Raw genomic sequence first — 27500 nt, forward strand, 5'->3', positions numbered from 1 at the left:
TGCCTTCCTGTTCCGAGTCCTGGACACAGTGGATGTGAATTCACTGCCTTCCTGTGCCGAGCCCTGGACACAGTGGATATGAATTCACTGCCCCGATGGGCTGTAGAAAGCTATGGGACCTGTAACTTTTAACCCTTTATTTCCAGTAGTATTTGGCCTTGAATTAAATGCGATCATGCATTTGTTGATGACGACTCGTAAGGGCTTGTCACCATGGCCAAAACCTCAGCAGGATCTGGCACAAGCCTCCAGACCGCATCACCAGGAAAGCACTGGAACAGAGCCCACCAGGGAGGGGAAAAGTGGGCAGACCAAGACCGATGTGGAGAAGAGATGCACGGAGGATGAGATGAAGGCAGCAGGATGGACGTGGGCTGTCTGAAGAGGACAGCCCAGAACCCAGTCTGCTGGAGGAGTGATGGTGAAGCCCAGGGTTCTTCAAGGAGTTTTCAGGAACAAGACAGAAACTTGGATCCTTGATTTTTTCCGTGTCTGAAAGTTGTCAAGATTTTTCAAGGTGATAGTAAACAAGGAATGAAGATTGCCATTGTATCCTTTTAAATTTCCACAAATGCTTGAGGGATTTGGTTAAAACTTTGTTCATTTTCAAAAGCTTTGAATATAAAGGTTTGTTTGTTCATTTTCAAAAGCCTTGAATGTAAACGTTGGTTTGTTTTACAGGGCATGTAAGTTAACTGAGACCTCATCTTGGGTTGTTTTTTTTTCTTTGTGGAAGCAAGAAAGCCGACTTGGTTAACGATGTGTGAACTACTATAGACTGTGCATGTTCTGTGTGCCTTGCCTGTTGAGTACCCACTGTCCCTATGCACCATTGACTGTTCTGTATCACAGTGGATATTCATCACAGTCATCTGTTTTGGTTGTCACACCTTTTGCCTGCTCACTCTCACCTGTATTTTGACCTCAGTGTGTTGTTCACAGCTTGTTGAGCACGCGTGTAGTAGTGATGGTGACTCTGTGTGTGTGTTTGTGTGTGTGTGTGTGTGGGCAGGACACATCATGTATTGAGCAGTGCTCTGATACCATGTTGTGTCACTCTCTGTTCTCTCTCTCCCCAGTGAGAGGAGAGGCTGTGGATACTGTTGTAAGGAATGTTACATGTGTAAATCACTTTGTGCCCTCAGAGCTTGTTTGGTTTGTTTCACTCACCCCCCATTCCCACCTCATGTACATACACACACCACACTCTTCCACTCTCTCTCTCTCTCTCTCAGCTCACTTCTTCTTTCTGTCTCAGTGTCTTTGAATTACAAGTTTCTGTTTGAGTGTTCCTTTGAATTGGGCTTTTGAAAGTTGACATGGTTTAATGTGTTTGTTTGTTTGTTGTTTTTAAGGAATTTCTTCACATTTTTTTCACCCCGTTGTTTGTCTCTTCATATTCTTTCCATCTTTCTCTGTCTCTCTCTCTCTCTCTTTCCCCCATTCTTTAGTTTAGGACTGAAATTGTTCTCCAGAGCAGCACCAATGGATACGTTGTGGGTAATACATCCGGTGTGGAGTTTGTGGCTCAAGGAGATAACTTATGAACCAGTCCCAAGCCAGTGCACAGGCCAGCGTACCACACAGCATGGCGAACTGAATAGTGTGGTTCCGGTTAGGCACCATGGCAGAGACTGTTCGGTGCAGGACTTCGGTGCAGGACTTACGATCCACCCTGTTGCTGCTCCGATCTTCACAGTCATCTGTTGAGACACTGCTGCACAGCTCCATGCACTTGTTGTCCATGCAAGATCCAGACCTTATTCTCAAGATCATTTGACGGGGGTCAGAATTTTGTGATCAATCACACACCCATCATTGATGTCCATTTGCATGTACTAAGTGCAAATCTGTTCAATAGTGCTGTCGTTTGATGTCAGTTGACATAAAGGAATTTTTTCCACATAAATTAAGTTGAATTTTTACACATTCTTACCATGACCTACCAGTACAGACACTGGCAGGGGTCTGATTTCTGTTCTGTGCAAAGTACTGATCCTTCCAAGTGGAGAAATCGAAAGTAGCTGTGGCTAGTAGCCTCCCTTAGTATGCAATCTCCTGTGTACAAGTGCAGCATCATGCGTCATGTAGCAGTCTTTAAAAAATATCAGTACATTATGCTAAGAGCCTCATGTCTCCAGTAAGGTCAATGAAAAGACGTGAAATACTCGTTTCCATGGACTTTCTTTCTCACTGTCATGCCATGACTTGTATCTCTGTTTAAATCAGACAGTTACATTCTTTGCTTTCAGCAGACCAGTTTGAGTGTTGAACCATGGTCTGTTCTTGGTAACAAGGCTGCGTGTTAGAGCTGGTTCAGGAAGGATGCTGCACTTAATTAACTCTCTCCATACGAACGGCGAAAGAGACGACGCTCAACAGCGTTTCACCCCAATTACCATCATCAAAATATTGCAAGCGGAAGGCTCTTATACTGAAGAGGTGAATGTTGACAAAGAATACCACAATTCTGACGACGGAAGCTAAAGGTTGGGTCATTCAGACACCCACTGGACATCCGAGGGGTCAGTGTAGAGGAGAAGAGAGGACTGGCCATACTGAATGAGTTAATGAGTTCTGGAGACTTAGAAGCAAGAAGAGGAACAGGAATCTATTTTGGGTGAATTGGCCTTGCTTGGGCTGGAGAGAGACATTGGTAAACTGAACACTGTTCCCACTCCAGTGTTCTTTGTTGTAATAATGTGTGTGGGAGACATGGACGTCTGGTTTTCCCCATGGACGTGGGAATCATTCAGTGTGTATATTAGGTACTCATGCAAGAATCATGCTTCCCAATTCTTTTGCTCACTTCATTTTGCAGAAGTATTATTATTAAAGAGAAGTAATTCATTCATTAAAATAATTATATTCTTTTTTTTATTTTTTTTTTATTGTTGTTGGTTGGTTTGAATAGTCTTGCGTACATGTTTGATTACCATTTTGTTACTATATAATCATATATGTATATATAATAATCACATTTTATTTGTCCATTAACTTTTATTTTTCCATTTCGTTTGTGTCCATGATATTGTGTTTAATATGTTTGCAGTTTGTTTTGTTGTCCTTTTTTGTTTGTTTTCAGTTGACCGACTTACCTGTCCTCCACACACACTGAAGTTTCTCTCTCCAGTCTCTGACCGTTTTCTTTCTCACTGGCACTTTTGACTGCCCTCCATTCCTCCTTTTACTCTATTGTCCATCCCTGCCATCCCCCCCTTCCCCCTGCAACCCTTCCCCCCATTCCCACAATGTCACATCTACCCACTCCTCCCCCCCCCCACCCCCAACCCCACCTGCATAGTGTGGCTTTTTTTATTCACAGTTCTGTCTGGGTGGTTTTGGGTTTTTTTTTTTCTTTTTTTCTTTCTTTCCTCTCTTTCCTCTTTTTTTCTTTAAAGCAGTTCTCACGAACCAGGATTCATTCTGCTTCCCCTGACCACCCTGTCTGAAATCAAAAGTGTTTGTGAATCTGGTGACCATCACTGTTCCACCTATTTTTTTTTTTTTTTTTAAACCCTCATCAGCCTGTCTACCTGTTACGGCATGGTGTTCAGTCGTGTGATATTCTCCCATTGCATGCAGTGTGGCTGTCTACATTTTATTCCTAAGGTTGAGCCAGCGATAAAAGTTTGCCAGACGCGACTGAAACAGCTTGTTTAAATCTCCCTGAGCGAGTGGGTTGGATGGTACCATTTCTTCCTTCACAGAACGTTTACGAATTCATGTGTGTTGGGTATTTATATGATTTTTGTGTACATAGTCTTTACCATTCCAGACCAATATCAGTGATGCATATTGTGAACAATGTATGGGGGAGGAAAAAAAAATATATATATATATTCCAAGTTTGCTATAAGTATGGTTTTAATACTATGTTTGCTGTTCATGCTTCTACCAAAATGGTCTGATGACATGGACAGTGATGGCACCACCAACAATGAAACCCCGGCATTGGTTTAGTCTTCAACTGTCAGGATTTAAGTTTCCATTTTAAAACAGCATTTTATTGTCGGGTGGTTTTAACCTGGCAGGTTCGCATCAGTTTTTGTTTTTTTTGTTTTGTTTTTTAACTCTTCCTCCTCCCCACACAACCCCCCTCCCCCTTTACCAAATAAAATGCATTTGGTCTGAATTTCAGCTAATCATCTTCACTGTGATATAAACAATTAAAATGCTTCACACCAACTTCATAACGATACTACACATCTTAAAGTATGTGTGTGTGTGCAAAAGGACGAATGGGTGTAATGCAGGAGTTTTGTGTTGCCCTGAGAAAAGCTTGTCCAAATGTGTGTATATATTAACCTGATGACTGCTGAGCCTCAGCAACATATCATTCTGGCATGCATCTGAAGTGCAGTCAGCACTGTGTGTGCTCTTCAACCATACAGCTGATTGACAAAACCAAGGGAAGAAGAGTAAACCAGAAAACATGAAGCTCTATTATATCTGTTAATATGTATGTATTTAATTTTTCATAGACATTTTATGTACATTTCAATAATTCTTCCCCACAACACTGGGAAAGCCAAGAACTGCAAAACAATTGCAGCACCATTCATTCATTATCTTCTTCATCTTTATGGGGGGGGGGGGGGGGCCTCAAGGTGGGAGGAGGGGTGCGGGGAGGGGGGAATCTTGCCACCAAACAAAAACTAGGTACAGTATACCTGGCCAATGTCTCCCACAACCAAGGTAAAATGGATAAAAACAGGCCGAGAAAGTAAAGACAAAAAAAAAAAAAAAAAAAATCCGTAGCGTTACTCATTACATGTCCCTCACTTAGAATCCATTTTCTACCTGGAGCTCTCCAGCAGGACAGGTAGGTAGGCAGACTGGTGTGCTGTGCAGGTGTGAAATATAAATAAGGAATATGTACATCAAGCACACAATAAGACTAGATTCTGCAGTGAGGACAAGCAAACGCTTAATTTTTTTCATGAACTCACACGCACACACAAAAGAGACTTGGCTGTACTGGTTACCCCATTACAACTATTATTGCTATTTGAAAAGTGTTTTTCTCTCTCTCCTCCCCAAAACAGATTTTCTGGCAGCATTCAGAATGCTCTCCCATGAAACGAAGCCACAGTTTCACTCCTGTCTGTCTCTCAGCAGATTTCCCCGAACAACGACGACAAAAAGAACACACCATTAATTTCTTTGTTGCGATGGACATTTCTACTACTTGTGCCGTATGATCTGTGTCCATGCAACCTATCTTGTCTAACACTTCGACCATCTACACTAAAGGTCTTTTAGTAAAATTCAGAAATGTGAGAAATAACTTGATTTTCTCTGGCAAAGATTTTTTATCAATTCTTTTTAGACCAGGGTCATTCTGCCACTTGATTTTCTACTGCCATTGTTTTTCACGTGTCACTTGTAATATCAAATTCTGATCACCCAGCTAATAAAAAGATATTCAAAAACAATTGTGATGAAGAAAGGGGGCGCTTGCTATGTGTATAATTAGCTGGAAAATGTCAGATATATAAGCATATACAGTCAGATAACTTGGCTATCATCAGCATGGAAACACATGTGCCCAATACAATTTAAAAAACTGAAACTGCAAGAGTTCAGATTCAGAAAGTGGTATTTCTAGTGGAAATAAAGAGGAAGTGAAACAGAACTATGAAAGAAAAAGAAGAACTGAAAGAGAAGAAAACTATGAATAGAAGAAAACTATGAAAGTGAAAGGAAAACAGGATGGAAGAGCACAAAGAACCTACACGGGTGCACATGAAAAATACTCTTTCTCTGTACAGAAACAAGGGGGAGTAAAACGCTCCCCATTGCATCATGAGGAAAACCACAGTTACCGGTCTTGAGTAGCCATGGACTCTGGATCACACAGGGATCAGAATCACAAACAACAAATTAATGAAACAACCCGAAAGCCCTCAAAAAGTCCATCCAGTCTGAAGTAAAGGCCATCAGTGAGATAAAACCTACCTACCACGCAGGTCAGATTTCCTCAACTTGCAGCTCGTGTAATCACAGAAATAAACATCACAAACAGGGACAGAGAAGAAGAAAAATGCCACCTTCATTTCCCCCAACGGAGAGACATCACACATGAACAAAATGTGATAGGGTTTGCAACTTTACCCCCGCATGTCAATCATACGTAATAATCTGTTTTACCCCCTGAACACAAATGTCCACTTCAACAGTGTCATTGGACAAGTACTCACAACTCCACTGCCCCAACAGGGCAGCAGCCAAGGAACACAGTCATTAAAAAAACCAACAATCATGGACGCAATCAAATCTTGTCATGTCAATGGACTGAATGAATACACCATGCAAACTGAAATGGTATGTCAGGAGTTGGAAATCTTTAACATGCAATGACACGATGTAGCATTTTTGTTCACCGACCATGCATTCTGAGAGTAAAACTGGTGCTTGCTGATGAACACTATGAGGTTAGGATGTTATAGTGTGTGTGATATCCTGATGAAAATGGCGCACGTTTGAGAGAAGATGTCAAATAAACTCCATGTCGAATCAATGACGATTTCATGACATTTACAAAATGATGAATACATCCATGTTTTAAAAAGCAAAGATGGTTAAAATGAAGTAAAAGCATGCACTGTCAATGAAATGGATATGACATGAAAACAATAAAAACAACTCTTGGTCCTCCGATACGAACCTCAGCCACCCTCGGCAGATGATAGCATACAACACAAACTGCACAAGTCCATTCCGTTCCCTACATGAGATTGCAGTTGAATCGTGTTTCCCTCCCTCCCTGCCCTCCTACAAGCTCTCCCTGCGGGGGGTGTGAGGGGGGCTGGCAGTGTGTGTGCAGTGTGGGGGGAATCTCACAGTGTGGAGACAGAGAATCCTGTTCGGACGTGTACCTGGCTCAGAGGCACACACACCACATCTCTCTGGGACCTGAAGCAGCAGGGACGCTGGCTGGCTGAACGGACAAAGACTTCTTGTGAGGAGATCTTCTGTCTTGGGGCCATGCACGCAACGCCACTTTATCAACTTTTGAGTAAATGTGCCACCCTCTCCCATCTCTGTGAATTTTCTTTAGCCCCATAAACACTTTGCTGTGTTCTTGATATTCTACAATTTGAATTTGTATTTAATGACTTACAATTCTACGCAAATGTACCCTTATAATTCTTGTGAAGTTAGGCTTGTTATCCACCACAGAAACGCTAATTTCCAAACAGCATCTTTGTGCTTTTTGTTATCACAAAAGGAGGATTTCATAACACAACATCCTTACAAGTTTATCCATCGCAGTCAAAAAAAAACCCAAACTGCACTCTAGTCATCAGAAAACTGGCTCCTGAAAATTTGCTGCCTGTTGCGCACTTCACCAATTACGGACGAGTGAACATGCTGAAATGGTCATGTGTAAAAAAAAAAAAAGTGAGTGTGTGTTAGAAGGGGTGATACAAACGGTGCCTGTAGGTTGGCCTGTGTGTCCCCAGAGAGTGAGTGAGCAGTCGGTACCTGGAGAACAGATCCACGTACTGCTTGCTCCAAGAAATGTCACTGTTGCGCTCCCCTCCCCTTTCTTTCTTTTTTTTTTTTTTTTTCTTAATTTCCCTTCCGCTTTCCTGGACTGGTCTGCAGGTGCTGAGTGCAGGTTATCAGCAAAATGAGAGTGAAGGCTATCGTCAAAACCAACATTTTAAAAAACCCACTTGTTGCTTTACGAGTTTCGTTTTTACACAGGTTATTTTTTTCAAAACCATCACCCCACTGACCAAGTCTTTCTATTTTTTTTTTTAAGCAAAATGCCAGGATCCAAACCGCTGGCTGAAGCACAAAAAAAACCAAAAAAACTGGTCCTGTCGCTAAAAAAGAAACGAGTCTTTCTGAAGGATAGAAAAGTCCAGGTTTCCCACCATCATCAGCCGGATGTCTGTCCTTCAGGCTGTTTCCAGGTCAGCAGTGAAGTTGCCATGGCCCAAGTTGCTGGGGGCCACAGCGATGTCCGGATGCATCATGGCCTGATAGTCGTCCTTCGTGTCGTTGCTCTCAGCGCCCACAGCGATGGTGACGACGGCCGCTGAGCTGTGCTGAAGGTCAAGGTCATTGCCGGCGTCGATGACATCCCTGTGGGTCACCATAGGCATGACGTTCTCCGTCCCGGGTTGGTTGGTGGGACTCGACACACCATCGTCACCATCGCCCTGGGTCTCTCTGGTGGCAGCCTCCATGTCTGTGGGGCACGACGATGATGACCACTGGTGCAGGCGATCCCAAGGCACCAGGGGGCGGTACTCGTCACACAGGTCGTCCGGCTCCTCTTTGGTCAGCGCCATCAGGACTCGGGACTTTACTGTGTGGAAAGAGACGAGACACGCATCATTTTTCACTGCAAAGCACACGCATGTACTATGCTGCGAAACACACATACACATTTTTACTGCAAAGCACACACACATATTCCACTGCAAAACACACACGCACATTTTTACTGCAAAACACACACACATTTCTACTGCAAAACACATTTTTACTTGCAAAACACAGACACACTTTTACTGCAACACACACACGCACGCCTGCACGCACGCACACACACACAAATGCATCCAGTCAGGTTTTTTCTTCCAAAGGCAGCATTTTGATTTTAGTTATCCACTCCACCTTTCACAACTAACTACTGATACCAGAGCTGATACATAATACTATAGCAAAATATGAGGTTTTACTGATATCAGAGCTGATACATAATACTATAGCAAAATATGAGGTTTTACTGATACCAGACCTAATACATAATACTATAGCAAAATATAAGGTTTTTATTCCTCTGTGCATCTAAGTGTCTGTTCAGACGAAAGAAAATTCCATTTTTAACAGTTTCCATCTCTGATAATTGTTTTTTCTCTTACCTACTACCACTTGAGGTTGAAATCACAAGCAACAAACACTACGAAAAATTAAATGGAGCATACTAACTCACTACTCACAGCACTTTGCTGACATAATGAAAAAAAACCACATAATAGTGATAACTGTTTGAATATTTTAAGACAACAATGTACATTTTAAGAGGATAATAGAGAAACTTGTGCAGGGAGATTAAAAAATAAATAAATAAAAAAAAAACAAAAAAAAAACCAACAACAACACTGGAATATACAAACCACCAAAGAAACCCCCGAGTGCAAAGCACAAAAAATAAAACTTAAAAATACATACACCGTCCAAGTTTCTTTTCAACCCGCTCCAAACCATCAGCAAAACACTCGCACAACGGAAACAAACCACACACCCTTCTCCTCCCTTTAAAAAAAAAAAAAAAAAAAAAAAAAAATGCATACGGAAAAAAAAAACCCAGGGGGCCCACTCACAGTTGGGGGTGGTGTAGTCGTCAGCAGCGGTGTCGACAGCGCGGGGAGCCCCGGGCCCCATGTTGGGCTGGACCCGCAGGGGCCCCGGCTGCTGCTGACCGGCGAAGACCAGGAGGGGGGGCTTGGCCACGGTGGCGTAGCCCACGTTGAGGGAGGACGGGCCCCCCACCCCTCCACCCCCCAGGAACACGGCAAAGCACAGCACCAACACCTGCAACAACACACAGGCACAGGTGCCAACCCCTGACCAGCGTTTGTGGGAGTTTCAGTTTCAATTTCAGTTTCAGATCTCAAGGAGTCACTGCATTCCGACAAATCCATATACGCTCCACCACACCTGCTGGGGAGATGCCTGACCAGCAGCATAACCCAACCTGCTTAGTCAGGCCTCGAGTGTGTGTTTATATATTTGTGTACCTATCAGAGTGGATTTCTTTTTACATAATTTTGCCAGAGGGCAACACTCTCGTTGCAGAGTGTTCTTTTTCTGAGCACCAAATGCGAGCTACGTACACAAGGGGCCTCAGATTATCGTCTCATCCACCCCCGAAAGCCGAGTATGGCTGCCTTTGTGGTGGGGGTAAAAACGGTCATACACGTAAAAGCCCACTCGTGTGCATACGAGTGAACGTGGGAGTTGCAGCCCACGAACGCCGAAGAAGAAGAAGAAGATCGTCTCATCCAAAAGACTTAAGACGCTCAGTTTGGTTTTGCAGTGGAATTTGGGAGAGAGGGCGAGAGCCGGATTTGAACCAACACCCTGACTCACTCTCTATATTGGCAGCTGAGCATCTCAACCATTCTGCCACCCTCCGCCACATAATGCAACAACAGAGGGTCAGTTCTGACTGGCTGAAATTCACCCCCTTTGGGGCCGTTATTCCATGTTGGTCAACATGGACTCCAGGGTTAACCTGGGCTAGCCAGACTTTACCCTGGGGTAATAACTAACCAGGGTATGAACAGGCTGTTACATACAAGTTAGGTGAATGCAGCCAGTTGAGGTCTGTTGGTGCTGTTAACTTTAAGCCAAAAAAAAAAACCACCCCAAAATAAAGGTGGAGGAGATGGGGGTAAAGAGAGAAAGCAAAAACAGTTGTCCTCGCAAAGCAACCCCACAAACAGCAGTGACAAACAAACCAAAAGCTCAGTCAAGAAGTCGGCGAATGCAAACATGTATAGATGGAACATACTTTTGGCCAAAACTGCATCTTTGAGACACTTCTTTTCTTCTTTCTCTTTTTATTTTTCCTTCTTTTTTCTTTCTTTTTTTTTTCTTCTTTTTTTTAGTAATATATCTTCAACGTGTGTTTTTGTAAGTGAAGTGGAAGCTGAGGAAAAACAAACATTCCATTCCACATGCAAAAACTTCAAATTTCCATATTTCAGTTCCCAGATAACATACCAAATTTACTGACGCATGAACCTGTTCTCTAAATGTTGCTGCTGTTTCGAAGGCCAGTCAGTTGAATTTTTGGGGTTTTTGGCTTTTTGTTGGGTTTTTTTATGTTTTTGGTTGGTTTTTTGCACAGCATAGGAATTCAACTCCTGCTGCAGTCTGCGGCACTGGGTTACTGTATAGTTTGTGTAATTAAAATGAGTTTTTAGCCGATTTTCTCTGATAGACGCTTGCTTTCAATAACAAATGAATAAAATAACATATTTAACAATTCTTTTCTTTTCAAACAAGGAAACCAATCAATAAACAAAGAAGTATTTTGCACAGCACTGAACTGGAATCCTGCTGTAGTCTGCACCAGTGGGTCACGGTATAGTGTATGTAATTAAAAGACAGTTTTCAGCCATTTTCCTGTGACAGAAGCTTGCCCTCAATAACCAAAAAAAAAAAAAAAAATTAATAATAATAATAGCAAAGTAAATAAAACAAACAAACAACAAGCAAACCAATAAATAAATGAAACAAACAACGCAGAAAGAAAAGAAAAAGTGCAAACACACTCACAGCAGAAACAAGAAAAAGAACCACCACCACCCAAGACACAAAGTGAGAGAGAGAGCCGACAGACAGACAGAGGAAGGACTGGAACCCTGACCATGAGCACAGTTCCGGTCTGCGTGGCGGAGGCGGCGGCGGTCTTGGGGACCTTGGCGAGCATGGCCTGCAGCTTGTGGAGCTGGCCCAGCAGACTGCGGTTGTTGTTCTCCAGGGACTCCACTTTCTTCTTCAGGTCGCTGTTCTCGTGGTTGAACGCCTCCACTCTGTGGGTTGGGTGGAATACATGATATGGCTGTGTGGTGGGGTGGTGTGTGGTGGGGTGTTGTGTGGTGGGGTGGTGTGTGGTGGGGTGCTGTGTGGTGGGGTGTTGTGTGGTGGGGTGTGGAGGGATGTTGGGGTGTGCTGTGTTGTGTTGTAATGTACTGTACAGTATTATACTCTTCTGTGCTGTGTTGTGCTGTGCTGTACTGTATTGCATTGTAATTTGCACTGTCTTGTCTCATACTCAGTACTGTACTTTACTGTACAAAAACAAATGCACACACCAGTGTACACATTTTTTCTTAACAAAAACAAATACACACAGTACAGTTTGCATTTTTCCCTAAACAAATACCACTGGACAAAGCACAATTTACACTGTTTCCAGAATAATAATAAGTGCACAAAGCACAATTTACACTTTATTGGGTCTTCCTGTAAGTTAAACATCTTGTGTGGGGTGGGGGTGGGGGGTCCAAAAGGAACTATTTTTTGCCATAAAGTTCAGATCGTCCCAGACAACTGGGAACTCTGATGCTGCATAATCTATTGAGGCCTGCATTCCTAGACATGTACACAAAGGCAGGCACACCTTCTGGTCATAATCGTCTAGGTTTAACAGACAATCGTAGTGTCAGACAGAAGAACAGATACAGAATTATCAGTCTCTTTATGTGGTTTTCTAAAGATTTTAGAACGTCCCAGCTATCTTTTTAATAAACATGCATGCAGTGCGTCCTTTCAACTTGTAAAGTATCAGGGATGCATATTCATGCTTTATTCCAAACAATGAAACAAGTACACAGAGGGACACTTTACACTTTGTTCATAACAAAACAAATACACACAAGGCCAACATAAAAGATCCAAGCAGACAGACAGGCAGGCACACGCACACACACAGACACACATACACACACAGATTCCGAGCAACTAATTGTTAAAACATTACCCTTTTTACACGCACACACACAGACACACACACACACACACACAGATTCCGAGCAACTAATTGTTAAAACATTACCCTCTTTACACACACACACAAACACACACACAAACACAGAGTTTCCGAGCAACCAATTGTTAAAACATTACCCTCTTTACACACACACACACACACACACACACACACACACACACACACATTCCTAACTAATTGTTAAAACATTACCCTCTTAAAAAAAGTCTTACACAGAGAGAGAGAGAGAGAGAGAGAGAGAGAGAGAGAGAGAAAGAGAGAGAGATTCCAAACAACTGATTGTCAGAACATTACCTCTTTTCCAGCTGTTCCAAATATTCCTTCTTTTTCCTTCTACTTTCTTGCGCAGATATCTGCAACGAATCAGGGACCTTTTGTTCAAACTCTTTTCTTATTAATCTAAATCAATGACTGCACTGGCAGAGCACAAATTATACAACTAAACTCAGCTACAACTAGAGATCCATTCTCTTCCAATTATATACACAATACTACCAAGTGGTTTATAACTGAGAACAACATGTCCATAATACACAATACTACCATGTGGTTTATAACTGAGAACAACATGTCCATAATACACAATACTACCATGTGGTTTATAACTGAGAACAACATGTCCATAATACACAATACTATCATGTGGTTTATAACTGAGAACAACATGTCCATAATACACAATACTACCATGTGGTTTATAACTGAGAACAACATGTCCACAATACACAATACTACCAAGTGGTTTATAACTGAGAACAACATGTCCATAATACACAATACTACCAAGTGGTTTATAACTGAGAACAACATGTCCATAATACACAATACTATCATGTGGTTTATAACTGAGAACAACATGTCCATCATACACAATACTACCATGTGGTTTATAACTGAGAACAACATGTCCATCATACACAATACTACCATGTGGTTTATAACTGAGAACAACATGTCCATGATACACAATACTACCATGTGGTTTATAACTGAGAACAACATGTCCATAATACACAATACTACCATGTGGTTTATAACTGAGAACAACATGTCCATGATACACAATACTACCATGTGGTTTATAACTGAGAACAACATGTCCATAATACACAATACTACCATGTGGTTTATAACTGAGAACAACATGTCCATAATACACAATACTACCATGTGGTTTATAACTGAGAACAACATGTCCATAATACACAATACTACCATGTGGTTTATAACTGAGAACAACATGTCCATAATACACAATACTACCATGTGGTTTATAACTGAGAACAACATGTCCATGATACACAATACTACCATGTGGTTTATAACTGAGAACAACATGTCCATGATACACAATACTACCATGTGGTTTATAACTGAGAACAACATGTCCATGATACACAATACTACCATGTGGTTTATAACTGAGAACAACATGTCCATGATACACAATACTACCATGTGGTTTATAACTGAGAACAACATGTCCATAATACACAATACTACCATGTGGTTTATAACTGAGAACAACATGTCCATAATACACAATACTACCATGTGGTTTATAACTGAGAACAACATGTCCATAATACACAATACTACCATGTGGTTTATAACTGAGAACAACATGTCCATAATACACAATACTACCATGTGGTTTATAACTGAGAACAACATGTCCATAATACACAATACTACCATGTGGTTTACAACTGAGAACAACATGTCCATAATACACAATACTACCATGTGGTTTATAACTGAGAACAACATGTCCATAATACACAATACTACCATGTGGTTTATAACTGAGAACAACATGTCCATAATACACAATACTACCATGTGGTTTATAACTGAGACCAACATGTCCATGATACACAATACTACCATGTGGTTTATAACTGAGACCAACATGTCCATGATACACAATACTACCATGTGGTTTATAACTGAGACCAACATGTCCATAATACACAATACTACCATGTGGTTTATAACTGAGACCAACATGTCCATAATACACAATACTACCATGTGGTTTATAACTGAGAACAAGTCCATAATACACAATACTACCATGTGGTTTATAACTGAGAACAACATGTCCATAATACACAATACTACCATGTGGTTTATAACTGAGAACAACATGTCCATAATACACAATACTACCATGTGGTTTATAACTGAGAACAACATGTCCATAATACACAATACTACCATGTGGTTTATAACTGAGAACAAGTCCATAATACACAATACTACCATGTGGTTTATAACTGAGAACAACATGTCCATAATACACAATACTACCATGTGGTTTATAACTGAGAACAACATGTCCATAATACACAATACTACCATGTGGTTTACAACTGAGAACAACATGTCCATAATACACAATACTACCATGTGGTTTATAACTGAGAACAACATGTCCATAATACACAATACTACCATGTGGTTTATAACTGAGAACAACATGTCCATAATACACAATACTACCATGTGGTTTATAACTGAGAACAACATGTCCATGATACACAATACTACCATGTGGTTTATAACTGAGAACAACATGTCCATAATACACAATACTACCATGTGCTTTATAACTGAGAACCATCTGTTCCCTGCGAGCTGCACGAGTCTTGAATTTGAAACACTTTCTACAGAGCTCACAAAAATTTAAGGACCACTTCATAAATTGTTACAAAAAATCAAGACATGGTATATATTACGCAGGCTGCAAATGGCCTACCACTGGTCTCTCACTGATCACACAAACAGCTGATTCAGACACGCATGCACCATAAACAGCTTGAATTCAATATAACTATGAAAAATCGTTTCAGCCCAAAATCGACAGTTGTACACCGGTTTATAAACGACAGCTATGGTTTGTTACTGTGGAGTGATGGCCTAGAGGTAACGCGTCCGCCTAGGAAACGAGAGAATCTGAGCACGCAGGTTCGAATCACGGCTCAGCTGCCGATATTTTCTCCCCCTCCACTAGACCTTGAGTGGTGGTCTGGACGCTCGTCATTCGGATGAGATAAACCGAGGTCCCGTGTGCAGCATGTACTTAGCGCATGTAAAAGAACCCACGGCAACAAAAGGATTGTTCCTGGCAAAATTCTGTAGAAAAATCCACTTCGATAGGAAAAGCCAATAAAACCGCACGCAGGAAAAAAAAAAAAAAGGGTGGCGCTGTAGTGTAGCGACGTGCTCTCCCTGGGGAGAGCAGCCCGAATTTCACACAGAGAAATCTGTTGTGATAAAAAGAAATACAAATACAAAAACTAATGGAAGTGTTCATGCAAGGAAGCCCCACCGGCTGTGAGTGGTGCTGATCACACTGGCTGGGTGCACCACTCTGTGCCGGAAATTCTGCATCATTTCACCATGCACCCCCAAGAAGATAACTATGTACAAGTTTTCTTCTTCTTCTTCTGCATTCGTGGGCTGCAACTCCCACGTTCACTCGCATGTACACGAGTGGGCTTTTACGTGCATGACCGTTTTTACCCCGCCATGTAGGCAGCCATACTCCGCTTTCAGGGGTGTGCATGCTGGGTATGTTCTTGTTTCCATAACCCACCGAACGCTGACATGGATTACAGGATCTTTAACGTGCGTATTAGATCTTCTGCATGCGTTTACACACGAAGGGGGTTCAGGCACTAAGCAGGTCTGCACATATGTTGACCTGGGAAATCGTAAAAATCTCCACCCTTTACCCACCAGGCGCTGTCACCGTGATTCGAACCCGGGACCCTCAGACTGAAAGTCCAACGCTTTAACCACTCGGCTATTGCGCCCGTCTGTACAAGTTTTGACTTTGACTTGACTTTGACATTACAAGATTCAGGTCCTTTTTCATAGGACCATGTTCAGGTTCTCAAAACTGAAACTGATTGGCCTGGGTGGTTTGAAGATGGTGCCAATCAGATCACTTATTATAACAATTTAGGCTAGGCATTCTGGGTCATACACTGAAGGTAGTGCTGCCCAGTGCTTGTCCAGTCTTCTCTTGAAGGTGTCTACCGATGGCGCCGTTACCACATCATCTGGGAGGCTGTTCCAGAGGTTCACAACTCTGTTTGCAAAGTAGTTGCCCCGCACGTTGAGACGATGCCTTGGTTTCTGAAGTTTCAGGGAGTTGCCTCTGGTGGATCTCAGCTCGTTCGTGGCGACGTGGAAGTCAGGACGTGACACTTTGTAGAAGCCATGCAGGTACTTGTAGGTACTTAAAGGGCGTCCTTCAATTGTGGTCTTTAATTTTTTGCGAACCCTGGAGTATATTTTCCTGATTTCCTATGACACAGAATTTGACAGTTCAATGTGCATACTGCAGCACAATTCTTATACCCAAGGCAGGCAATTGTTCTTCACTTCTTCAAAACTGAGCTGCCACAATCAACATGCTGATTCATTTGCACTTTTACTTGTGGATGGATGCTGTATTTTCCCCGGCTGGTGATTAACAAAATATCATATCAATAATAATACCTATAAGAAGAAGAAGAAGGACTCACTTTGTTTTTTATCTTCCGGCGGACTTTTTTCAGATTCTTTTCCTCTTGTTTGGTCAGCGGCAGCTTGGCGGGGATGGGGTAGCCTTCCGAGATTAATGTTCGCTTCTCCTCCTCTGACAGAATCAGCACTCCCGACTGGGGCATCTGGGGGTCACAGGTCACAGGTCAACACACTATTCCATCACACAACATGTGGTCACTAAAACATGTCGTGTCAAACAAGGTCACAGGTTAACACGTCACACAACACGGACATGTCACTAAAACATGACGTGTCAAACAAGGTCACAGGTTAACACGTCACACAACATGGACATGTCACTAAAACATGATGTGTCAAACAAGGTCACAGGTTAACACGTCACACAACATGGACATGTCACTAAAACATGACGTGTCAAACAAGGTCACAGGTTAACACGTCACACAACATGGACATGTCACTAAAACATGAAGTGTCAAACAAGGTCACAGGTTAACACATCACACAACATGGACATGTCACTAAAACATGACATGTCAAACAAAGTCACAGGTTAACACATCACACAACATGGACATGTCACTAAAACATGATGTGTCAAACAAGGTCACAGGTTAACACGTTACACAACATGGACATGTCACTAAAATATGACATGTCAAACACATAACAAACATTCATCTTTGATGGTACAGTCTCAAAAAAGGCAAAAGATGATCAACCAGTGAAGAGAGAACAATGAGGCTAGGAGAACAAAATGATGAACAAACAACAAAGAGGGGTAACTCTCTCCATCTGTCATTGTGTTCCTTGTAAATGGAGAGAGTTGCCACTCTTTGTAGCTTGTTAATTATCAACTGCTGGTTTAAAGTTAGTGAATTAAATTGCACAAGAAGCAAAATCTGAAGCAAAGCGACTGCTTGAAGGCCACTTGAAGTTAACAGAAAATGATCCTCTATGCTAACAAAATTAATGGTCCTTCATGAAAAGGTAGGATCCAAGTAGTGATGGTACAAAGAAGAACAAAATTATAGACTGAATAGGAACGTGACTCAATGGACTGCAAAAAACAATAACAATAAATCAAGTAACACTTACTCATGACACTGAATTTTTGTATGAAGAACCACAAGCAAGACCTAAATTGCTCATAATTTCTGGATTACCAGCTGCTTGCCAATGAAATCAATATATCATAGCTCCATAAAATTAATGAAAATCAAAATACACCTGGATACACTGAGTTAATGAACCCTGACACAGCAATTCAGAACGAATAAAAGCAGACTGTCAATGCAAACAATAATCATGCAACGACAAAATCATAACTTCAATTCATATAAAACACGCTGAATACACATCAGTGAGCACAGACACCATAAACAAATTATTTCTTCAGGGTAGAAAATAAAAAGGCAAGAAACGAAATGTGAATAATGAATATCTAAAAAGATTCTTACCACCACGCCACAAGCCTGCTGAGTGTACAAATTTTTACTTCTTTTTTTTTTATTTTTTTTTTTTACATCCATTGTTTGAAGTTTACATTATGAAAATTGCATATGCCAACTTAGGTCGTCTAGAATCAACAGTACATCTTAGCCTCCAAATACAGATTGACAATACAGTCCTAAAAGACAGACAACACATATACTTGTGACAAAAAAAAGATGTGTGTATGAATTGCTTTTTCTCCACAGCCAAAAGATCACATTTCAAACTACTAGCACTGAATCAACTGGTCGACTATTCAGACAGTCATTTCAGACTAAAAGTAACAGTGTACACATATGTATGTGACAATATTAAAGCTGAGGATTAAATACAATCATCAAAATAATGTTACATTGATCATCAAGTAAAATCAATGAAATTATGTTGTGCTAAGGAAACTTTCAAGCATGCTATTTTCTATATTTGTGTACAAGTACACTATAAAAAATAAAATAAAATAAAATAAAATAAAATGAAATAATAATAATAATCATCAGCTGCTTTTACAACAAATGTGCACATGTGCAGAAATTCTCAATCATTACAAAAATGCATTAAGAATAACTTGTGTGCTGAATTATTTTTTTGTTTTGGTATTCTTTCTTTTCTTTTTTTCTTTTTCACCAGCCGATGGAAAAATATTTCCAAAAAAAACAACAAAAAATGAGACAGAGAAGGAACACAAAACAAAGAAAAAAGATAAATAAGTACTCTGTACACTCGCATATAACCAAGGTCAAGATCTGCCCAATATTTCATTAGCCACTGAAAAGATTTTGAATGATTATTCATTGCTTAGAATGTTTTCAGAAATTTTAAACTCCAGTCCAATTGGTATCCTCCTTTGATGTATTATATTTAATACTGTTATTTATATTTACATTGTTGTAGGTTAATACTTGTTGATATGCATATACATATTCTCTTTCCCATGACAACTCATTCAATACACACCACAACCTCTTTAGACTTTTTCTTTGATACATAACATGAACTTCTTTTTTCTTTTTTTTTCTTTTCTTTTTTAACACTAATATTCACATGCATTCCCTTTCCTTTATACACTACTTTACTCCTTTCTGTCTAAAAACACTTATAGTGAATAGACGTTAAACTGAAGAAAAAAAAGATCTGCCCACACAAAAAAAGAAGGCAGAATATTTTGTATGAAGTTGGCTAAGTTCAGGGGGTGCTTGCGGGCATGTTTGTCTGTGCCCGTGTAATTTGTATGCGTTTGTCTGTCAGCCTGTCTGCACAAGTGTTTAAGTGCGAATCTGAAGAACATACAAACACAATGCTTACAGTTACACTAACAGTACCCAAAGATAATGTGCTTCAACACCTTCAAATTAACCTAAACTTCATTCAACACCTTCAAATTAACCTAAACTTCATTCAAAACCTTCAAATTAACATGTGTATACAATAAAGGGACGCAAACTTTTCATCTGCGCTGCAGTCATCAACATTTATCTCTCAGCTGAAGAAAACCAGTTTGGCATATGCAATTTTCATCATGCGTTGGAAGGAAAAGAACGTAGGAAAAAAAAAGAAGAAATAAATAAATGCAGCCACCTTTAACTGTGCAACCCTCCACGGACTCTTTTACTGCCCTCTGTCACAGACACATCCATCTGCTCTTTGTCACTGTGTCGGACTGACTGGAGCAGATGAACATGGGAATTTGCTTCTTTTTGGTTTCTTCCAAATAGCTCAAAATTTCACACAATTAGACAACAGTGGCAGCAAAAGAGTCGTGATGTTCTTAACACGGCGCTGTCTGTTTGGCAGATGGTCGTTTGACAAAGTATCACCACCACTATTGCTGGTACTACTACCGATATTCAAATAAATTTTTTAAAAACAAATTCACTAAATCAGGTTTGTACAGGTTTTTAATCACTTTATTTTTTTTTTTTTTAAAGACTTTTAAATACCAATAGGTAAAATCTTAAATTGTCAGAAACCCTGATGGAATGCATGACATTTTGATTGCCTGAATTTTGGTCACAATGATTCTTCTAGGAGTAAGTTTTTTTTATAAATTATTATTTTACTTCAAATTCAGGTGAATCATTACAACTGCGCCTTATCACTGATGAAAATGATGTGGGTTTTTGGGTGTGTTTTTTTTCTTTCTTTGTTATCAGTAATTTGGAGAGCAAACTTTAAAACTTCAACACACCTGGGTCATTTTTACTGACTTTTAAGGACTTCATGCACATCTTTTTTTTTCTTCTTCCTTTTTTAAAAAATCTTAAAACCTTTTAAAACCTATATGAACTTTGTCATTGTAAGAACAAAAATGTATTACGTCCTCCTGCCACAAGAACAAGGAGAATCAAGTCGTATCAAGTACACACTAGATACCTAATGCTGACTTTGGTGTGGTGTAGCATATATGGAATTGTCCAAACGTCTCCTTGAGTAACTGAACTGAACTGAATTACTTGGTGCTCTTCCTCCTCTCAGCGCTGCATCACTTGCCCTCAGCAAATTCCATTACATCACTCTGAAGTAACACAAAACGTAGTAACTGCGCTTTACGTTCAAGCCACAATGATCTCATTTCGCCAAAGATTCAGCGACAACACGTTAACGTACTTATCTCAGGAACAGTGACCATTGTGAACAAGTAACGACGGGCGCAATAGCCGAGTGGTTAAAGCGTTGGACTGTCAATCTGAGGGTCCCGGGTTCGAATCACGGTGACGGCGCCTGGTGGGTAAAGGGTGGAGATTTTTACGATCTCCCAGGTCAACATATGTGCAGACCTGCTAGTGCCTGAACCCCCTTCGTGTGTATATACAAGCAGAAGATCAAATACGCACATTAAAGATCCTGTAATCCATGTCAGCGTTCGGTGGGTTATGGAAACAAGAACATACCCAGCATGCACACCCCCGAAAACGGAGTATGGCTGCCTACATGGCGGGGTAAAAAAGGTCATACACGTAAAAGCCCACTCGTGTGCATACGAGTGAACGCAGAAGACGAAGTGAACAAGTAACTAGCTCCATCCCGTGGACATGGCATTTCATTGGCTAGCAGACAGTGGACTACTAGTGAGACGTATTATATCTTTCAGTGGATTCAGTCAGCAGGATGATGTTGAATTAATGTGACTATCCCTAAATTATGGATCTTATTTTCGTTGTGTTTATTTATCATTTTTTTGTGGCACTGGCAGTATTTTTCGCTTGCTTTTCTTTGTGTTGTTCCCGCTTGTGTTTATTTCATAACCTACAGTATCGACAGCTTTTCTGTAGTATCAGTATGTGTTCCGGTACCGGAAATAACTGCGGCTTATAAGCCAGTGCGGCTTATGTATGTATAAAGTTCAATTTTTTCCAAAATTTAGTGGGTGCGGCTTATATACCAGTGCGCTCAATAGACCGAACTTTACGGTAATTGCCGTGAAATTATGGCCAAGAGGAACAAACCGAGTGGGCCTGGTTTGCATCAGTTTGACATGGTATAAGTACATGACACCAAACCAGCGGTTAAACACAGCTTTACTGCCAAACGAGGACAAGGAGGATGAGGCCTCGCCTTCCGACACTGAGCCCTGAATACAATGAACATGAATTCACTGCCGCAAACGGCTATGGGACCGCTGACCATTGTTTTGTTTTTTGGTGTGTTTTTTTTTTTGTTTTTTTTTACCAGCCAACCAACCATTTTAAGCCAAACAAAAACAGCAGCCCTGCAGACATCCTTTGCAAAGTGCGCAAGAGGCCCCCAAACTACACAAAACCAGCCCAAAGCTTGCTGCCCATCCGCCTTGCTCCTGCCGGGGGCCCCCTCTGCTGTGTGTCCATCCACAGGACTTACAGGGCTAAGAAATAAGGGCTGCGACAGAGTGTGGTGGCCCGCAAGGCAGGAATGGATATCGGAGCTAGAGGCGTGGCTGTGGTGGTGGCGGTGGTGGTGGTGGAGGGGCTGATAGTGGTACACACGCACCGGGGAGCCGCGCTGTGGGCTGTTGGGGGCCGAGCGCTGCGGGGACTGGCTGCCATCGCTGTCACTGCCGTTGCTGCTGGGGGGCGTCGGGGGGAGCACCATGCCGTCCATGCTCACTGGGGACACACAGACAGACAGACAGGATGGTTACCATGGTGTTAGTCACCATGCCATCCATGCTCACTGGGGACACACAGACAGACAGGATGGTTACCATGGTGTTATGCACCATGCCGTCCATGCTCACTGGGGACACACAGACAGACAGGATGGTTACCATGGTGTTAGTCACCATGCCATCCATGCTCACTGGGGACACACAGACAGACAGACAGACAGGATGGTTACCATGGTGTTAGTCACCATGCCATCCATGCTCACTGGGGACACACAGACAGACAGACAGACAGGATGGTTACCATGGTGTTAGTCACCATGCCATCCATGCTCACTGGGGACACACAGACAGACAGACAGACAGGATGGTTACCATGGCGTCATGCACCATGCCATCCATGCTCACTGCCGAAAGACAGACAGGACGGATACCTGGTGTTTTTTTCGTCTTTTTCAGATGAATTCGACATGAGGTAAATTGCGTGTAGAGGGGGCAGCACATCACAACACATCACAACACAACACAACACAACACAGAACACGAACCAAACTGACCTGTCTGTTCCTGCAGGGCATCCAGAGAGTCCCCGGGGTCTGCCTTAATGTGCAGGGTGGTGGGGAACACGGCCTGACCCCCGTGGCTGAAGGTCGCCGGCACCGCAGAGGAGGTGGGGGAGGTGGTGGTGGTCAGGATGATGGTGGGGGCATGGGTGAAGGTCGCAGGGGAGCTGTCAGAGGTCACCATGGCTGACAGCATGGGGTCGCTGCTCGGAGACTCGCACTTGATGGCATGGAGCTGTGTGCTGCTGCTACCTGGGGCGTGGCGGACAAGCTGCTGGTGATGGCTGCTGGGGTTCGAATCCAGGGAGGAGGAGGTACTCTGGCTGTGGAAGACTGCTGTGTCGGGTTCTGTGAGGAGGGGGGGGGGGGGGAGGAAGTGGGCAAAGTTATTTGGAGGTAGTTTACGCCACAAAGATACAAGAATACTTCATCATCTCAAAGAAGAGAAATTGTTGTGACACGTTTGCTGATAAGTAATAAGGCAAGGCATCCTTAAAAATTAAAACCAAAATTTTCTTTCATTTCTTTTTTTTTTTTTTTTTTTTTTTTAAGGTGTGCATGGTTGAAACTATGCACTGGTAATTCAAGTGGTGTGAATGAGCAGTACCTTTTCCTGCAGAAACGTTCGGATTCCATTGACAGGTCATGCACATGTGGATTTTTTTTTTCCCACTGGATTTTTGTAGTACTTGACAAATGCTTTCAGATTATCAAAGTTGACATATTTCTGTCCATCACATTTTTGCTGATTTACTTCATAAAATGACAAAGTAAAACATCTTTGTAGGTTGAATCAATCTTCATGTGACTTCTGATTATAAATCTTTAATGTTTTAAGTAGCCAAACACACACACACACACACACACACACAAAACCGAACATCAATAAAAATAGGTAACACCACATTCTGAACCCACTGCAGCCTGCAATCCGTATCGCCCCCAGTATGCAGGCACCTTTTGCAGGAACACGTCACAAATGTGAGGTATTATGAACAGGACCCCATTATCGGACAGAGCTGACTGCAGCATACTTCACAGCAGTGACCTGGTTCTAAAGGTCTACGTTACACCTAACTCATGTCATGTATTAAAAAAACCAATGTTTATACATAACAGAAACGACCATCAAGGCATGATGGCAAGCACTACAGAACACTTAGCTACAGCATCAGCAGAACACTTAAATCTGTGCTGTTCACACTGAAGATTTAATGATCAAAGGGGTACAAAATTTATCTCAACAGCTGATGCCTTTCTATCTTTTTTATGGTCACTGAGAGAGATTTTATATATATATATATATATATATATATATATATAACATCTCAGCTATTTTTTTCAAAATAAGTTTCAACTGTTGATATCTTTCTTCCACATACTGTGATAATCAAAATATACATATATATTATTTTTTTTTTTTAAATCCAACTCCAAGTTGCAAAAAAATTTAAAAAATAAAAAAATAATCTAATACATCCCTCACTCCAAATAACATAAATTAAAAGCCATGTAAAATACATCTGCCATGTACCAGCCTCAAGTCCTACGATACTGTATATTAATTTGCATTCATTCTAACATGTGCAGGTGAAACGATTCACAACAGCCGTGACAATCGATAAACGTGCACATAAACCGCGACACAAACAATGAGGTGCACTGGTGTGTGTGTGTGTGTGTGTGTGTGTGTGTGTGTGTGAGGGGAGAGGGAGGAGGGGAGCAGATGTTTCAGTTTTGCTGACTGTGCTATGATCACGAATTATGCAGAGAGGTGGGGAAAAGAAAAGAATGAAAGATGGAGGGGCCGGGTGGGGCAATATGGGGGGTGTGGGGGGCGGGGGGGGGGCAGTTGTTTTTGTGGGGGAGGGCAGAGGGTTGGATGTAGGTCAGTTGCGTGAAAGACTTAATTAACAGGACTGTGTGTGTACCAGGTAGTGCATCCAGATGTTTCCTCCTCTCCTCCTCTACTTCCTCCCCTCAATAATTCAAGCTTCCACAGACCCTATCAGCCCCGAGTTACCTCCCTGTCTGTTGCCATGGTCGTCACACAGGATGAGACAGAGAGTTGTTGTTGCAACGTGCATGCGTGTTGTGTCTTTCAGCCTGAAGCCGTTCTCGGGGGCTTCTTTAGCAAGCAAGTAATTTAACCTTCCAAAGCAGTACTTTACCCTCTGTCGTTAATCAGTTCATAAGAACAACGAATGAAAGAAAAGAAATAATGAACCACACAGACCACCTAAAATATCAAAAAGATGATGACAACAACAATCACGAGGGATTTATCATTCTGTCGATTGATTCAAAAGCAATTTACTGAAGTACTTTACCGAGGCCTTGAAGAATAAATTTGAAAATTTAGTGATTATTAATCACACTTTATTTTTAACTGCTTGCCTGCTGACTTGCTTGCTTGTTTTCAGCTTTTTGGGGGGGGTTTTCACAGGAAGAGAAGATGTAAGCATATTTGTATTTCTTTTTAGTCACAACAGATTTTTCTGTGTGAAATTTGGGCTGCTCTCCCCAGGGAGAGCGCGTCGCTACACTACAGCGCCACCCATTTTTTTTTGTTGTTTTTTTCCTGCATGCAGTTTTATTTATTTTTCCTATCAATGTGGATTTTTCTACAGAATTTTGCCAGGAACAACCCTTTTGTTGCCGTGGGTTCTTTTACATGCGCTAAGTGCATGCTGCACACAGGACCTCAGTTTATTGTCTCATCTGAATGACTAGCGTCTAGACCACAACTCGAGGTCTAGTGGAGGGGGGGGAGGAAATACTGTGGACTATGGGATTCGAACCAGAGCGCTCAGATTCTCTCACTTCCTGAGGGACGCATTACCTCTAAGCCAGCACTCACTGCAGTTTGACGAAGAGACATTAATCGTAGTGGTGTGACTGAATCTTGTACACCTGCTGGCTTTTAAGGAAAAATAAGACAAACAGAATAAAAAATAAACTGAGGGTCAATAAAACACGATTCTGACACATGCATACTTACGCCCTTTTTTTTCCTCTCTTTTTAAAAAAAAATTTTTATTCAAAATTTTTCACTTGTCTTACATTATATGTGTATATTTTATTTTTAGCTAATGTCATGGGAGACTTTTGACTTTGTACATATTCTATGTCAGTCAATCTTAAATTTGTATATATTTCATTGTAAAGCATGGTGAGCCCCATCTGAGATGGGGGTACTGCGCTATATAAGCCTGCATTTTATTATCATCATCATTACTATTATCATTATGTGAAACATGTACGAACACAAGCATGCGTGTGGTGTACTAGGCAGGGGGGGATAATCAAGCAAGGCTCACCCTCTACTTTGGTGGCGAGGGCGGGTGGCGGGGGGGAGGCGGGGCCGAGGTTGTTGGAGGAGTAGCTGTGCTCGGACTTGATGCAGGGCTGGGAGGCGGTCTCCCCCAGATTCTTATCGTTGTACACCAGGTCCTGGTCCCCAAAGATGGAGTTAATGAACCAGTCGTTGTCCGTCAGGCTGGGCAGGAAGGATTCGTCACTCATTTCCTGCAACACGTAACAACAAGTTTTTCTCTGACAGGCACAACAGCCAAGTGGTTTAACTCACTCAGTACGGCCAGTCCTCTCTTCTCCTCTACACAGACCCCTCGGATGTCCAGTGGGTGTCTGAATGACCCAACCTTTAGCTTCCGTCGTCAGAATTGTGGTATTCTTTGTCAACATTCACCTCTTCACTATACAAGCCTCCCGCTTGCAATATTTTGATGATGGTAACTGGGGTGAAATGCTGTTAACGTCGTCTCTTTCGCCGTTCGTATGGAGAGAGTTAAGCGTTGGACTTTCTTGAGGGTCCTAGGTTTTGAATCTCATTAACGGCGCCTGATGGGTAAAGGGTAGAGAATTTTCTGATCTCCCAGGTCAATGTATGTGCAGACCTGCTTGTGCCTGAACCCTCCTTCATGTGTATACGCAAGTAGAAAATCAAATATGCATGTCAAAGATCCTGTAATCCATGTCAGAATTTGGTGGGTTATGGAAACAAGAATATACCCAGCCTGCACACCTCCAAAAACGGAGTATGGCTGCCTACATGGCAGGGTAAAAATGGTCATACACATAAAAACCCACTCGGGTACACGCATACAAGTGAATGTGGGAGTTGCAGCCCATGAATGAAAAAGAAATTTTTAAAACCACTCAACCCTGAAGAGGTTTTTTTTTTACAGACTCAGCAGGCTTCCCTGCAAATGTGATGCAGAAAAAAAAACTCAAGACAAAATATAATGAAACTGATGGGTTTTTCCTTCTGACTGAC

The 27500-nt window shown here is 41.7% G+C and overlaps 1 protein-coding gene across 3 annotated transcripts in view; it reads right to left on the reverse strand.

Annotated features, from left to right (window-relative positions):
* Nucleotides 1–4859: 4859 nt before the first annotated feature.
* The window catches only part of LOC143283142 (uncharacterized), a 47607-nt gene continuing 24966 nt past the window's right edge, over nucleotides 4860–27500 (reverse strand). For 2 of the 3 annotated variants that reach the window (XM_076589285.1, XM_076589283.1), the window contains exons 2-9: nucleotides 26524–26731; nucleotides 23198–23551; nucleotides 22397–22641; nucleotides 17086–17229; nucleotides 12842–12900; nucleotides 11402–11567; nucleotides 9348–9558; nucleotides 4860–8326 (exon numbers count right to left, since the gene is read on the reverse strand). In XM_076589285.1, coding sequence (XP_076445400.1) covers nucleotides 7914–8326; nucleotides 9348–9558; nucleotides 11402–11567; nucleotides 12842–12900; nucleotides 17086–17229; nucleotides 22397–22641; nucleotides 23198–23551; nucleotides 26524–26731 — 1800 coding nt within the window. In that variant the 3' untranslated portion in view covers nucleotides 4860–7913. The remainder of the gene's footprint in view (nucleotides 8327–9347; nucleotides 9559–11401; nucleotides 11568–12841; nucleotides 12901–17085; nucleotides 17230–22396; nucleotides 22642–23197; nucleotides 23552–26523; nucleotides 26732–27500) is intronic. The other variant, XM_076589284.1, reaches the window with a different exon arrangement.

Source organism: Babylonia areolata, chromosome 6 (assembly GCF_041734735.1).
Source record: "Babylonia areolata isolate BAREFJ2019XMU chromosome 6, ASM4173473v1, whole genome shotgun sequence".
Lineage (NCBI taxonomy): Eukaryota > Metazoa > Mollusca > Gastropoda > Neogastropoda > Buccinidae > Babylonia > Babylonia areolata.